General features: G+C 39.8%; 1 protein-coding gene across 1 annotated transcript in view; it reads left to right on the top strand.

Moving 5' to 3' along the window:
• The first annotated feature begins 1626 nt into the window (after positions 1–1626).
• LARS1 (leucyl-tRNA synthetase 1) overlaps positions 1627–15288 on the top strand; it is a 44743-nt gene continuing 31081 nt past the window's right edge. The window contains exons 1-11 of the mRNA XM_035105335.2: positions 1627–1784; positions 4603–4721; positions 7186–7273; positions 9061–9141; positions 10294–10428; positions 10630–10791; positions 11291–11403; positions 12171–12234; positions 12755–12822; positions 13046–13271; positions 13816–13903. Coding sequence (XP_034961226.1) covers positions 1779–1784; positions 4603–4721; positions 7186–7273; positions 9061–9141; positions 10294–10428; positions 10630–10791; positions 11291–11403; positions 12171–12234; positions 12755–12822; positions 13046–13271; positions 13816–13903 — 1150 coding nt within the window. The 5' untranslated portion in view covers positions 1627–1778. The remainder of the gene's footprint in view (positions 1785–4602; positions 4722–7185; positions 7274–9060; positions 9142–10293; positions 10429–10629; positions 10792–11290; positions 11404–12170; positions 12235–12754; positions 12823–13045; positions 13272–13815; positions 13904–15288) is intronic.

Genomic DNA, 15288 nt, shown 5'->3' with positions numbered 1-15288 from the left:
GGATCAGGGAATTCCACCCGAAATGGGGAGGCTGAGTTACAATACACTGAGAGTAAATGTCTTTACTTATCTCGAGAAACACTGAGCTATGGAATTCCTTGGCACAAGAAAATGCTGTGGCAAAGAATTTAGTATAGCAATTTCCAAAGATGGATTAGATATTAGTAGAAAGTGAAAGTAATTGCCAATTGTAAACACCTTTGACTGGTTTTGTTTTCTGTAAACTACTTGGAAGTGGTTGTTGTCTTTAACAACCAAGCAGTTATATACGTTTTATGAAATAAATAAAATTATGCCACACTCTGCCTCCATCTGCCACCATTTTGTGGCTGACACTGCCTTTACACTACCATTTTATGACTGGTGGGCCTCTAATTTTCAGCTGGCTCAAGCCTGTGGATAGAAGGTTCAAGACCCATGGCATAAAGTTGGTTTAACTAAACTTTTAGTAGTGGGTCATTCCAATTTATTATGTACATGAGCATACCATAGTAAATATTATGTTGCTTTCTGATAACAGGCAAAGATACATAGCTATATTAAGAACAATGAGTAAACAGCAATTTGAAATGGCAGCCATTTTGAAATCACCCAGTGATGTGTGTTAGAACAGTTCTGTAAGTGTTGTATATTAGTTTCACACCCTGCTGAAGAACAAAGGTATAGAATGCACAATAAATTTGTTTAATTTTAATTTTAACATTACTGTATTCTATCATGTTTTTATGTGGACCTTAGGTTTTGTCTATGGATCTGTATAAATGAATACCATGTATAATCTGCAAACTGAACCAGTGTCTTGGGGCTAATATAGTTTCATGATGTTAAAGCTTCTGATCATTCCTTCATACCTTTCTATTTTTGAAACAGAGGCTTTGACAAAGGCTTCTCATTGTTTCAGCACATTTATTTTACAGCTTATTTTATTTATTATACATTTCCACACAGAACACAGTGGGACAATCCCAGGTGAATGGGTAACCAGGAACACTAACCCCAGTTAGTCGGTAGTAGTTGGCATAGTGAATTTGGTGGGGTTCGTATCTGAAAACATACACCCAAATAAGATTGCTTTGGGTGTCTACTATCCTCTGCACCCAGACTGCATGTGACATTGAAGGTGTAGAAGCTTTCCCCCGTTTTTCAAGGTTTTCTACAACTTTCAGGGACTTTTAATACTTGTGAGAGAACTATGCAGAAAACTATTCTGTGAAAATACATAGTCTCTGCTCCTGTTAAAAAAAGCTAACGCTCTTACGGGGTGTCAGGGCAGGACTCCTGCAATACTATCGCATAGCCAAAAGGGGCTCTTTTTAAAGCGTGAAGGAGGAATCAAAGGATACTGTACTGTATTCCCAAACTGTCAGTTCTTTGTAGTCACGTGGACAAAGCGGGAGGGTGGAGGAAACAACAACGAAAAGGACAGCTATAGCGCCCACCCCCTGCGGAATCCGACCAAGAGAATTAAAGGTTCGGACACCCCTGTTCTTAGACATTGGTGCGGCTCTCAGACCCTGTGCATTAGGGGAATCGTAGTCCGTTCTAGGAAAGCTCGGATCGTGAAGAACTAACCGGCGAGCGCGATGCCTTTCGGGAGTTGCAGTTCTACAGCCTTGTCGACGTTTGCTTTCGCAGCGTGTGGACTCCAGCTCCCAACAGCCTCTGCGAAGGAAGCGGATTACACCAGCGCTCTCGGTGCATTGTGGGGGAACCGGCAGCGTGGAGTGGAGGAGGTTCGAGCCGTGAGAGCAGCTGTTGGCTGAAGAAGCTTGGGAGCAATGACGGTGAATATTCCCGCGGCTGCTGATTTTGGGTGGTCGCAGATGGGGGGGGGTAGTTTGCGTTTTTTTGGGGGCTTGGACCAGAAAATGGACCCCTCCCCTGCAAGGAGAAGGGAATGAAGGAAGGCCGACCAGCCACCGACCCCCTCCCTTCCTATGGGCTTCCTATTGCTGTGACAGCTCCGTCAGTTATAAGGCGGCTTCTTTGGCATTTCCATGTCAAATCGCTAAACGTGTTTCACGCTAAGCAAGCAAGTTGCATATGCTTATTTTAAGATATTTGTCGGGGTTGTGATTGGGTAGTATGCGGTGGGCTCCATTAGATCGCCTCAAATTCAAGAAGTTTCCTTTCAAGTGTCTTTTATCTCTTACCCTGAGGTATCCCATTATTTATTGTTTAGAATACAGTAGTTGGACATACTGCACTATAGAAGGTCTCACGATTTTAAAAGTTGTTAAAAATCCTCAGCAGTAGTGCTGTGGAGAAGGGTTGAGATTATATGCTGGAAACTCCTTTTCCTTCCTGAACAGTATCCTGTGTATCTGGTCAGCATAGTTTCGTGGCTGAACGTTGTGCCTTTAATAGTAAAGTAGATGAGAGAACCATGGCAAATACAGCTTGCCATTTAGAGATGAGAAAAGCTGTATTTGTTGAAGTTATATATATTATGCAACTGTTAAAGATATAAAATCCCATCCGGGTTTGTCTCCTTCATCGTCTCTGAGCTCTGTTCTTTATGGGGAAAGTGAGAGTTGTGTAATCCATTTAACAAAAAATGGCATGTTTGTTAGGGTCTTCAGGCAAAATTTGTCTAACGGTTGTGTTGATGGACAATTTGTATTAAGTCTTATGTATTTTATAGATACCTTATGGTGTCTTGCCTTACTTTACCGGCCCCCTATTTATTAGCAACATTAGAGTTCCTTTCCTGAGAAAGGCCAGTGGTCCTGAGCCTTTTGGGGTGGGACAGCCCCTCTGCATTATTGATGTGGTTGATCTGCTGAAAGTGAACATCATAAATTCATTTTTGAAGTATGATACGTTGCATCAAAAGTTGTGAGTACGTGTCAAGGAGCTTTCATTTTAAATGTAAGATGCCTGTTTTCAAACTTGATTAATGATCATGGAAATAGGTGCGTTGGGTCTTTTTGATCATATTGCTATATTAGCTGTATCTGCATTGGCTTCTAGTATGTTTGCGGCTCCAACTTAAAGTGCTGGTTATTGATTTTAAAGTCCCATATGCTTCAGGATCTGCAAAACTGCCTTCCCCGGCCTAAGTCTGCCTACATATTGTGGTCAATGTAGAGGTCATATTATATTTTCAGGATAATATTAATAATTTATTATTTATTTGCTGCCCATCTGACTGGGTTACCCCAGCCACTCTGGGCGGTTTCCAACAAATTAAAACATGGTAAGAAATCAAGCATTAGTGAGGATGCAAGGCGGGTGGTGGTGATGGCAGTGATGATGACCACTTCTGAATGCTTTCTGCCTGGTTCCTCTATATAATGTGCTGCTAACTGCTTCAGATGTAATAAATCTGATGTGTTCGTGGTGACACTGGTTCGACTGCTCTTTGCCTCACTAACCAATAATATGACAGGCTGGGTTCAAAATTTTCATGCTCCACTAGTCAGGAAGAATTGTCCGATTGTGTTTGAGCTTGCATAGAACCTCAGTCTCCAATTTAAAGGCACCAAGACTATCCAGCTGAAGAAATGTAGTTAGAGTATGACAGATTAAAATTTATTTAGTTTCAGTGCTGTCAGTGAATATGCTGCAAAGTAGTTTTATGCAGATGAGCATTTTGTAATTAGATGTCACCTGTGTGTGTATTTCTTTCTCCTAGATCTTCAAGCAAAAGTATCTGCCTTATAAAAGTAACTTGCTTTCACACTTTCTGTGCCTAGGCATTACTTTAATTCTTAAATTGTATCTTTTTCCAAGAGAAAATCTTTTCAGTTATACTTTTTTTTATTTAAAAGCAACTCCAAACCATAAAGTATTTGAGATAATGATGTAATTATGGGCTAATTAACCAGACTAAGAAAGCTCTAAAATTTTGTCACACTTTTGACAGAGACCTTGTTTAGGCGTCCTTGTAACTGAGACCCTAACTGTACCCCATTTATTTCCTCCTGCAGACATGAGTGCATTGTTTAAGGGGACAGGTAGGATTAAAGTTCTAAACTAGGCACAATGTTTTGATAAGGGCAAAGCTTACCTTACTTCTCTGAAATGGGATAGTTCAGTCCCTCAATGTGGTCCCGTTCCTTTGCTGTGCAGAGTATGCAGAAATGTATCAAACTCTGAAGATCACATAATGAACTCTGAAGAGAGCCTCATATTGCAGACTGCCAATAATAATAATAAATTTTAAAATGTGGAGATTTATTATTTTCCTTTTGCATATGCCTCAAGGTGTTGTACATAATAATGCCAGACATTTTGCTTATTAATGATGTCAAGATGGTTTTTAATGTGTGGCAGCAACTAATAAATGAGGTTTTTTTGGCAAACTGACCTTGACATCTTGCAGTATTGATATTTTTTTTAAAAAACCACACTAGGATCTAAGCTCATATGGAAGCATGGGTAGAACTTTAAAGTATTTTCCTGTAAATGCTCATAACTTCTTTTTAATGCAGTAACCTTGAACACTGTATAGGAAACATCTTGCTTGATTAATGTTGTGGAGGGTATGTGATAGGTTCTGTACATAGTAGATTGTAATATTCCAGTGAGATTCTGTGTAGGTGTTTATTGACTTTTAAACCAATCACTTGCTCTAATAGATTTGTCTTCTTCTTTAAGGAACGGAAGGGGACAGCTAAAGTGGACTTCTTGAAGACAATTGAAAAGGAAATCCAAAAGAAGTGGCATGATGAGGGAGCATTTGAGGTTAACGCAGCAGATGCTGCAAACCACAAAAGGTGAGGACACTCTTTCTAGAATTATAACAAAAACTAGAGGGGGCAATGTGCAGAATATTGAAGGTTTGGTTCACTGTGGCTTTTGAGGAGCCCTGAATTGGGATTGGTGTCTTGAGTCTCAGTTGTACCTGTTTGATTGACTTTGCATGCTATTGTGAATTCGCATTTGGATAGCTATGGCAATTAGCACCATTAAAATACCTGAACAGCCATTGAGGAGATTCCAGCCAGTTTTTTGTCTGTCAGTTTTTTCTCTAGCATGGGAACTTGAACTATTTGTACATTTGTATCAACAGTTGCATTGTGTTCTTAAAGAGCCATGCAGTCTATAAAAGAATTTTATTGCAACACTATATTCTTGGTATAGTTCTTTAATATTAGTAAATGTTGTCCACAATTTTGATATTGCTTTAGGAAGTGTTTAACCTGTATTTTGTAGAAATCGTGTCTTTCCAGGATTAACACAGTTCAGAAGTCCCACTGAGGGGAAAACTGGGGAAGATAGCATTCATGCAAATAGCAATTTTGTGAATGATCTATCTGTCATCTATCTATCTATCTATCTATCTGTCAACACAACCACCCCCATCCCGATTGGGAGCATTCTGTTGTGTGGGGGAGTTGGGGGTGGGGGTAGGAAACCATCTCATTTAGTTTGCATTCAGTGAACTGAATAAATATGGATGGGATTGTAGCCTGAATGACGTAAGATTAAATTTTAACTGTGAATGGAAGAAGGTGTAAGGAGCTTGTTTTACATTTATGAAAGAAACTAAAACTTGATGCTTAGCTGGTAGCTTTTCCTTTTAAATCGCTTTCTGAGTTGAACGCAGTGGTGGAAAGTGCATATGAACATAGCTGCCAAGTTATCCCTTTTTTAAAGGGATTTTCCCTTATGCTGAATAGGCTTCCTCGTGAGAAAAGGGAAAACTTGGCAGCTATGCATATAAAGCGGTGCATCCAATCTTCTTCAGCACTCCCTGTCCATTGCAATGACTGGCACCCCTGATATGCTGCTCCTGTGGATTAGAATACCCTTCAGAACACTTTACGATAGTGAGAACAGCAGTGGGAAACGGGGTGTTTGCAAAAATTACATGGGCTCTGTGCTTTTTGCTGGTGCAAAGTCACTACTGAATACAACCCTCTTTATAACATTCCATGTCAGTTCTAATTTGGACAGTAACCAAAGGTGATAATGAATAAATTAGGCTCCAGTTAACTGCACAAAAAACGGATTCTAATTTTCCTACAAGTGGGGAAAGCTGTGGATGACCCTGCAGGCGGAGATAGTGAAGAACAGGAGCAGAAGACAGAAATTGGTTTAATGGGGTTCACCTCAACCCCAACTGTTACTTGCAGAGCACTTTTATGATTGTTGATTTGCATGTGTAAGCATTATAACGATAAACTGCTCAAAACACTTTTACTGTACTTTGTAAGGCTAAAGTTTTGTTGTGATTATGCTACTTTTCTTCTGGTTTTTAATGCTGGAATGACATTTTTAGTGCTCTATTTTATTTTTTAAACATGTCACATGGAAAAAATTGGTTTGAAAAGCAAGACATAAATATTTTAAAATTCTGTTAATTGATTATGTACCCAGAAGGTGTTAGGGGTTTTTTCTATGCAATTTAAAGGATTTTAGGTGATCATCAGAAGAACATACAGTGGGACCTCGACTTACGAATTTAATCCGTTCCAAATGCACACTCGTAGGTCGAAAACTCCGTAAGTCGAGTTTCCCATAGGAAAAGTGGTTTCCTATAGGGATGCATTGGAAACGAAAAAATTAGTAAGTCGAGGAAACCGCATCTAGCCACGAACGGGTTTTTTGTTCGGATGCCGAAGCGCGCGGCCACTTTAGCCGCTCGTAACTTGAAAACGTCGGCTGTCGAGTAGCTCGTAACTCGAGGTCCCACTGTATTTAAATAACATATTTAAAGAAAGTGCCAGTAGTGGCTTGTGATAGGTGCAGCAACTAGATATTACCTTCAAAGAACATTTCTATCACATAAGAGGGAATACTTTTTCAAATATGATTCCTGCTATGCTACATATCCTTGTCATCTTCCTCTGGAGTTTTTATTTACTTGGATGGACATTTAATCACTCATTTCAATAAAACTCATATTGATGACAATGCAATCCTATGCATTCTTACTCAGGTTCAGTTGAGTGCAATAGGATTTATTCCCTGGTGAGTGTGTTTAGAAGTGTAGTTTAAAAGTGAATCTTTAAAGGACGGCAGACCCAATTTATGACATTTTTAGTGTTTATACAGGAGTCAGTGCATTTGCCCTTTAGCAGGTACTGATGTGGTTGTATGCAGCATCTTTCTTAAACACTTCTACATCACACATCCCTGAATAAGGAAATATAGAATTGTAGTATTTGTAATTTTTTAGTTTAGTTTCTGCGGATCATTTGATGCACATTTTTTTGTTTTGCAATCTCCATTTAGCAATGGCAAGTACTTTGCCACCTTTCCGTATCCATACATGAATGGCCGGCTTCACCTAGGACACACGTTTTCCGTATCCAAATGTGAGGTAAGAAATTTTCCTTGTTAGCAACAAGCCTCACCAGGGAAAATAAGTGTTCTTGTTCAGTCCTTGAGCCATTTAAATGTAGGCCAACTTTTCCTAGCCTGGTGACCTCCAGATGCTGTTGGAGCACACCTGCCATTCTCCCTGCCTATTGGCCATTTCGCTAAGTCTGAAGGTTAAAGGTAAAGGTAAAGGGACCCCTGACCGTTAGGTCCAGTCGCAGACGACTCTGGGGTTGCGGTGCTCATCTCGCTTTACTGGCCGAGGGAGCCAGCGTTTGTCCACAGACACCTTCTGGGTCATGTGGCCAGCATGACTAGGCCGCTTTCTGGCGAACCAGAGCAGCGCATGGAAACACCGTTTACCTTCCCTCCAGAGCGGTACCTATTTACCTACTTGCACTTTGATGTGCTTTCAAACTGCTAGGTTGGCAGGAGCTGGGACCGAGCAATGGGAGCTCACCCCATCACAGGGATTCGAACCGCCGACCTTCTGATCGGCAAGCCCTAAGCTCAGTGGTTTAACCCACAGTGCAACCTGTGCTTCCCAAGTCTGAAGGTTAAAAGAGTTCAAAACATCTGGAGGATGCCAGGTTGGAGAAGGCTGCTGTAGACTGACCTAGAAAACTCCCTCTTGCATATTATCTGTGTTTCAGAGCAAGAAGCGTTGGTATACAGAGGGGTGTCCTCAGTGATTTATATCACTGTTGACATTCTTCAGAGATCCGCTTACACAACACAGCTTTCAAATATTTGCAAGGTGTTTTTATTTGTGCTTATCCTTAAAAAAAGGTAAAGGTAAAGGGCCCCCTGACCATCAGGTCCAGGTCCAATTGTGTCCGACTCTGGGGTTGCGGCGCTCATCTCGCTCTATAGGCCGAGGGAGCCGGCGTTTGTCCGCAGACAGCTTCCGGGTCATGTTTGACTAAGTATGACTAAGCCGCTTCTGGCAAACCAGAGCAGCACACGGAAACGCCGTTTACCTTCCCGCCGGAGCGGTCCCTATTTATCTACTTGCACTTTGAGGTGCTTTCGAACTGCTAGGTGGGCAGGAGCTGGGACCAAGCAACGGGAGCTCACCCCGTTGCGGGGATTCGAACCGCCGACCTTCTGATCAGCAAGCCCTAGACTCTGTGGTTTAACCCACAGTGCCACCTGGGTCTGCTTATCCTTACTGGGGGGTAAATGGAGGTTTTAGTAGTTGTTAAAGTTTTATTTCTCGTAACCTGGTCAGATAACTGTTTTATATTAACTTAAAACAATGTATTGTTCCCTGTGCAGAGATTTTGAGCAAACAGAAAATTTAAATCACTGTAGAATTTTTCTTTGCTCTAGGGAGTAGAAGCTCTCTAAAATCTCTTTTGTGAAGACATTGGGCTGTATCCATTGAGCTCAGGCAATGATTTGCACTGGGGCAGATTGCAGGGGTTGGAGCAGGGAAGAGAGGGAGAAGAAATTCCATTGCATGAGCAGAAGTCGTTCTATGAACTCAGTAACTTAGCTGGGAATTAATAACTTTGCTTTTTCTGTTCCTTTCAAATTGTGTGTTGTGGCAATTGTAGTACCACAAATAGCAGAAGGAAAGTGTGTGTCTTAAAAGCATTTTCAATGTTTACAACTAAATGCAAGCACTTCTTAATACTGTACAGTACTTCTAAACCACCCATTTATTTTTGATCCCACCTATTTTTCCAGTCCTGCATGCTCTCCCCCTCCCTTTATTTTTCTTGAAACTCAGAAGCTTACTTGGTATATGCTATATTATTGCCATTGTGATCCTATTTCCCACAGTTTGCAATTGGGTACCAGAAACTAAAAGGAAAAAGCTGCTTGTTCCCTTTTGGACTACATTGTACAGGCATGCCCATTAAGGTAAAATTAGGATTTTGTTTTCTTCTTCCTTTTTGGCTCTTATGCTGTATGAGTTTTTCTAAAAATAAAATATTTTTTTTAAAAAACCATTCAATTTTTGTAGCACGGGTACACAGATTCTGAGTTTAGAAACAAAGTGGTTTGTGTGACATGTTTTAGATTTGGAGTTCAGTAGGTATAAAACATCCACATAGGTGTGTTGTGGTAAAAGATGTGAAAATTCTGGTTTAGCATAGCTGTTTGAATGAGTTCTTTGTCATAGTAATCAGTATTCATATGAGTGGCATAGCAGTTGCTTCCATATATGGGTTTAGAATTTTCTCAGGACCCGCAGATCTGTTGGGTGTGCTGAAGGGTTTGGGCATCCCTAGTGGGATTTTTAATTCTCTCTCTCTCTCTCCCCCCACCTTTGAACATGTCACATTCTGCTTCAAAAACAGTTTGCTAGGGATAGCAAGCAGATGTTCGACCACTCATTCCAAGTCTCTGTTACATGGAAGTAGTTACATGGTCCTTTGGATCCCGACCATAATGTCCTAGTATCTCCCGTGTTTCTGGTATTACGAAGAAAATGTAGTAGAGTAACAGCTTGTTTATTTCTATGGTTTCTAGTAAGTTAGCTCTAGTTGCTGGTGCAGAGCATTTCTTTTCATCATTTCATTTTGAAGCTAAAATGAAGAGACCCCTTCTTTAATTTTTTTGCACACCATAAGTCAGCCAGCCAGCCAGCCCTTTGAGGGACTGGCATGGCAGATCACTTACTACACTGTCAACTTCAATTGAAGATGTGATGCCAGGTTTGGAATTGCAGAGGAAAAACCTCCAGGAAGCATCCACAAAATGAACCGTCAAAACGAGAGACCAAGTGCCAGGATGCTGATGAATATTTATTGTTAAATGAATATTTATTGTTAGCCTGGCATGTTTCAGCCAAAAGTCTGTCTTTAGGGGCTTTATATATGTGCACAGATATCTGGAAGCTGCACAAGCAAATAAGCATATTGGACCACCAATAAGTATTCATCAGCATCCTGACACCTGGTCTTTCTTTGGCAGCAAGTTTGGAATTGCCAAAATATTTTATCCCAAGCCTTGCACTGTTGAATCATTGATCCAACTATACTCACTGAGTCACTCTGGATTTTCCCATAGGCATGTGCAGATAAGTTGAAAAGAGAAATGGAGCTATATGGCTGTCCACCAGAATTCCCCGATGAAGAGGAGGAGGAAGAGGAAGTGCCAAAGGGGGAAGAAGTGGTCATCAAAGACAAGGCTAAAGGCAAAAAGGTATAATTAAATATATAAATGCTTTATGGTGCTGTTGTAAGATTGTTTGCACCTCTGGGGTACAGATGTAGACTTGCATATATCATCCATAAATGTGCAAAAAATTAATGGACGTGTTCATCCTACACTTATGAATATAATAAAACTGACATAGTCTGCTTTACTTAGTCTATTTACTTTGCCTTCTTCTTTTCTTTGAAGAGTAAGGCTGCTGCCAAGGCTGGCTCTTCAAAGTATCAATGGGGGATCATGAAATCTTTAGGTCTCTCTGATGAAGAAATAGTGAAATTTTCAGAGGCTGAACATTGGCTTGATTACTTCCCACCCTTGGCTATTCAAGATTTAAAGAGCATGGGACTGAAGGTACTTGTTTATTCTAAAAGTATAACTTTTAAAAAGTCTTTCTCTTAGGTTAATTTTATTTCCTCTGAGTGACCCTGTGATGTTATGCTGTAGATCTTTTAGAAATAAAATGTTGAGTCACAAAGTTTGATATCAGCTGTAACAGTGTTTCATAAACATCTGCCTACTTATAGCAAATGTTTTGGTTATTCTTATTTAGAGGGGAAATAGCTTTGAAAGATTGAGTTACATCAGCAATTACTGTTGCAGGAATTACAAAGTTGGAAACGTTTACTTTTTTCATTTTAAACAACTAATGCCCATGGCATATGACTTTTTGCTTTTGAAAGTCCCTTAGCTTTTATATTCATCTTGCCACGCCATGTGGAATGGAGGCAATGCTGTTCTAAAGTCCTCTTGGAATTAGTTTCACAATTTGTGAGAACTCTTGATGGTGACACAGAGTTTCCATATAAACTTTTGGAACATCATGCAACTCTTCATTTTTATGAATTTCTAGGTAGACTGGAGACGTTCCTTTGTCACCACTGATGTCAACCCCTATTATGATTCTTTTGTACGATGGCAATTTCTAACTCTGAGGGAAAGAAATAAAGTTAAATTTGGGAATCGGTAAGGTAGTCCTTTAATATATCCATTCTATAAAACTTGAAGAATTGATTGAAGTATCCTCTTGCTTAGTAATGTGTACCATTTCATAAACATGGCCTGGGGAATTCTTTGATTATAGGCTTTCTGAGCTCACCAGTCCAATAGCCAATAGCTTCTTTGGTGTGAGTGCTTGTGGATAATTCTGTCAAATGTTGGAGAGTACATGTGCGCCTTTAAACTTCGACTGAATTATCCCAGTTAGGAAATGAGAATTATTGACTTGATCAATAGTTTCCTTATCAAATGAAGTAAAATAAATGATCAAATTAATAGAAGCAATTGTCAAAATTGCAAATTATTATTCTGCATTTGGTAAATTGAGTAGATAATTAATTATATTGGTACAGGTGCTGTTGTTTTGCACCCCCAAAACTAGCTCCTGCAAACAGGGGGGTCATGTGATATACACCTACTTCTATACTGACTAGATAGATGGCATTCTGTTTCAATAAAGTAATAAAGAGTGCCTATGTTAGCCAGGTATTTTGACTTACCATAGATTGAGGATCTTCTGTGGGAAGTGAAAGCCAAATAGAAAACATGAAACACTGCCCTCTTCAGTCCATTCTAGATAGCAGCTTTCTCCTTGAAATTATTCAGCTATGAGGAAACCATTGAGAGCGCCTGAATTTCATTTTAAGCTGGCATTGTCACCTTCTAAACACAAAGGATTTCCTGTTCAATCTCTCTTGCACTTTTCTAAATAATGCATTTAATTTGTCTTTTAGATACACCATTTATTCTCCAAAAGATGGACAACCATGCATGGATCATGACAGGCAAACTGGGGAGGTAACAAAGGATTTTTGATTCATTTGACTACTAATGATATACTGCATTTGGACTGAGGAAAATAAAGCATTTATAGTCTATTTGAATGCTCACTTAATTACTTTAAATATCTAAATGAGAACCTAAAGGGGTTTAGGCAAAATCTGTACAGTATCAGAAAGTACTAAAACAGAAGTCTTGTAGAAATAGTTTGATATGGAAGCAGGAATAAGTTTTTTCAGAGCGCAAAAGGACAAAAATAAGAAATTACATTGGCCAATCTATTTAGATCTTGACCAGTGCATTTGTTTAACTGGAAGCTTGCATTTTTATGTTAGATTTTCCCGCACATTCCCAACTTATTTATTTTAGCTTTCTGAAAGTTTTATCTTAGAAAGGATACATCATGGCTTATCTTAACTGCTGTCAATTAGTAGGGATAGTCGCTGACATGCAGTCCGTTCTAGTTTGCCTCTGGGCATCTGATCAGAATGAATAATGGAAGTGGCATGCTCATTATTGTTCATGTATTGTCTCTTAGGGTGTTGGACCTCAAGAATACACACTAATCAAAATGAAGGTGGTTGAACCTTATCCTGTAAAGCTAAGGTAATTATCGGCATCTTGGCTAATAAGTCTTTTTTACATTGCCAGGTTAATTTGATTAGGGATCCCATAGATGACATTTATTATATAGAAACTGTCAGAAATAAAGGGGTAGAATTTCTAATACGTAGCTTTAACTCCACACACGTTTTCCTTTGGGGGACTTCCTTGGGAATGGTCATATTCTCAAATACTTTTCTAGACAACTTCTCCTTTATTTTCACAGTGGCCTTAAAGGAAAGAATATCTTCCTAGTAGCTGCAACTCTGAGACCGGAGACCATGTTTGGGCAGACTAATTGCTGGGTTCGCCCTGATATGAAGTATATTGGCTTTGAGACCCTGAATGGGGATATTTTTGTTTGCACACAGAGAGCTGCCAGGAATATGTCCTACCAGGGCTTTACAAAAACTAATGGTGTAGTTCCTGTCGTGAAGGAGCTGATGGGAGAGGTGAGCAATAGTGTCATCTATTGTTAAAGTGATTCATGAGGCAGAGGATGTGCCCCTATACAGGCAGGCAAACTTTGAGAAATGTTTAACTTGGAACTTAAGGATTCCACTAGTGCAGAAATGGCTAAGCAAGCCCTCCAGATGTTGTTGGAATCTCTACATAATCTTGAAAATAACAGTGCAGTCATCTTCAGAACCAGCATTTATGTGGTTAAAATGATACCGTGCTAAAGGGCAAATTCTCATACAAAAGCATAGCACTGCAAAAACGTATGTTTTGTATGTATACATATATAATACAAATCTGCTACTTAATGCCTTACTCAGCTGTTGCAGTTGCATTCTGGTCTGGTTTCTGTGCCTTCCCTAGCATTTCTGTGTTGCATTTGACCTTTTCTGTAAGCAAAAAAGTAAAATATTGCAACTTGGTTTTGGAGAAACTGTGTGTAAAATGAAGACACTAGGATGTTTCATTTGTAAGTGATCCTAATGGCCATAATGTGGCAGTTGCCTCATCTTTAAAAATGTTTCTTTTTTTGAGTAGGAGATCCTTGGAGCTGCTCTCTCTGCCCCTCTAACATCCTATAAAGTCATCTACACTCTCCCTATGTTGACTATTAAAGAAGATAAAGGTAAGGTTGCTGTACCTTCTTCTGCATCAGTTGCAGATTGTGCGCAGATATAATTATTTTCTCTTGGCGTAAGCCCATTCTATCCCATTTCTGCATTAATTCTTTTTTTTAAAAAAAATATCAGTATGCAAATTCATATTTAAACACATGTTTAATAACAAGATACACATTTAAATATGTATTTCATACACATTTCTAATTGTAAGTTAAAGGTAAAGGGACCCCTGATCATTAGGTCCAGTCGTGACCATCTCTGGGGTTGCGCGCTCATCTCGCATTATTGGCCGAGGGAGCCGGCGTATAGCTTCCAGGTCACGTGGCCAGCATGACAAAGCCACTTCTGGCAAACCAGAGCAGCACATGGAAATGCCGTTTACCTTCCCGCTGTAGCGGTTCCTATTTATCTACTTGCATTCTGACGTGCTTTCGAACTGCTAGGTTGGCAGGAGCAGGGACCAAACAACGGGAGCTCACCCCGTCGTGGGGGATTCGAACCGCCAACCTTCTGATCGGCAAGCCCTAGGCTCTGGTTTAGACCATAGCGCCACCCGTGTCCCTTCCTACAGGCGATAGCACAAGCTATTTGTTGTAGACACAATAGATGTATTGGGGTAGGACAGTCTTCTGCAACCTGCGTCCCTAAATGTATTCTAAATGTAGTCTATCCTAAAAAATGAAAATTTCAAATTCATTGTATTGTTTTTTAAAGCTGTGGACTATATCACAAAAACCAGAGAAGTGTAAAATTGAAGGGTTTGGGAGGTGCAAATTAGGTCAGGTTGCTGAAAAATGCAGACCAAATGAAATTCTCCATCTGCACTAAACCAACACTTAGTGTGATGCGTACCAGACAGGCAGGTTTCTGGTTCACATGCCCCTCCCTTCCCGTCCTTCTACACTTCTGGAAAAAGGAGTTCAGAAGTTTTGCTTTCAGTTTTGCTTAGCTGAGGTTTAGTGTTTTGTGCAAACCAGCACTGTGTTGTTGACATTAATTGTGGTTTATTTTCAAGTCAGATTGTTTCAAACAAACTTTAGTTAACTATAGTTAATGTTAACCACACTTGTTCCTGGCAGAATGTGAGAAACCTATGGTAGGTTAATTGTGCTCTTCAACTCACCCAGGCAGGAATCATGCAACAATAATTTTGTAAATTTCTCCACTCCTCCTTCCTCTCTCATTAGTTTACTTCCATAACAGAGCCTATTAGAGAAAAGATAGTATCTTGCAGAGAAAAATACTTATTAAAAAACAACAACAGTAAAGAGACAGAAGTAACTTTAAAGGCTACAGATAAACAAGGGAGACATAACTAACAAAAGCAAGAATGAGTGGAGGAAGTGATGAAATTCATATCATGTGGTTCCTGCCTTGGTGAGTGGAAGAG

This window comes from Zootoca vivipara, chromosome 2 (genome assembly GCF_963506605.1).
Source record: "Zootoca vivipara chromosome 2, rZooViv1.1, whole genome shotgun sequence".
NCBI classification, from domain to species: Eukaryota; Metazoa; Chordata; class Lepidosauria; order Squamata; family Lacertidae; genus Zootoca; species Zootoca vivipara.
This window is presented reverse-complemented; position numbering and strand designations above follow the sequence as displayed.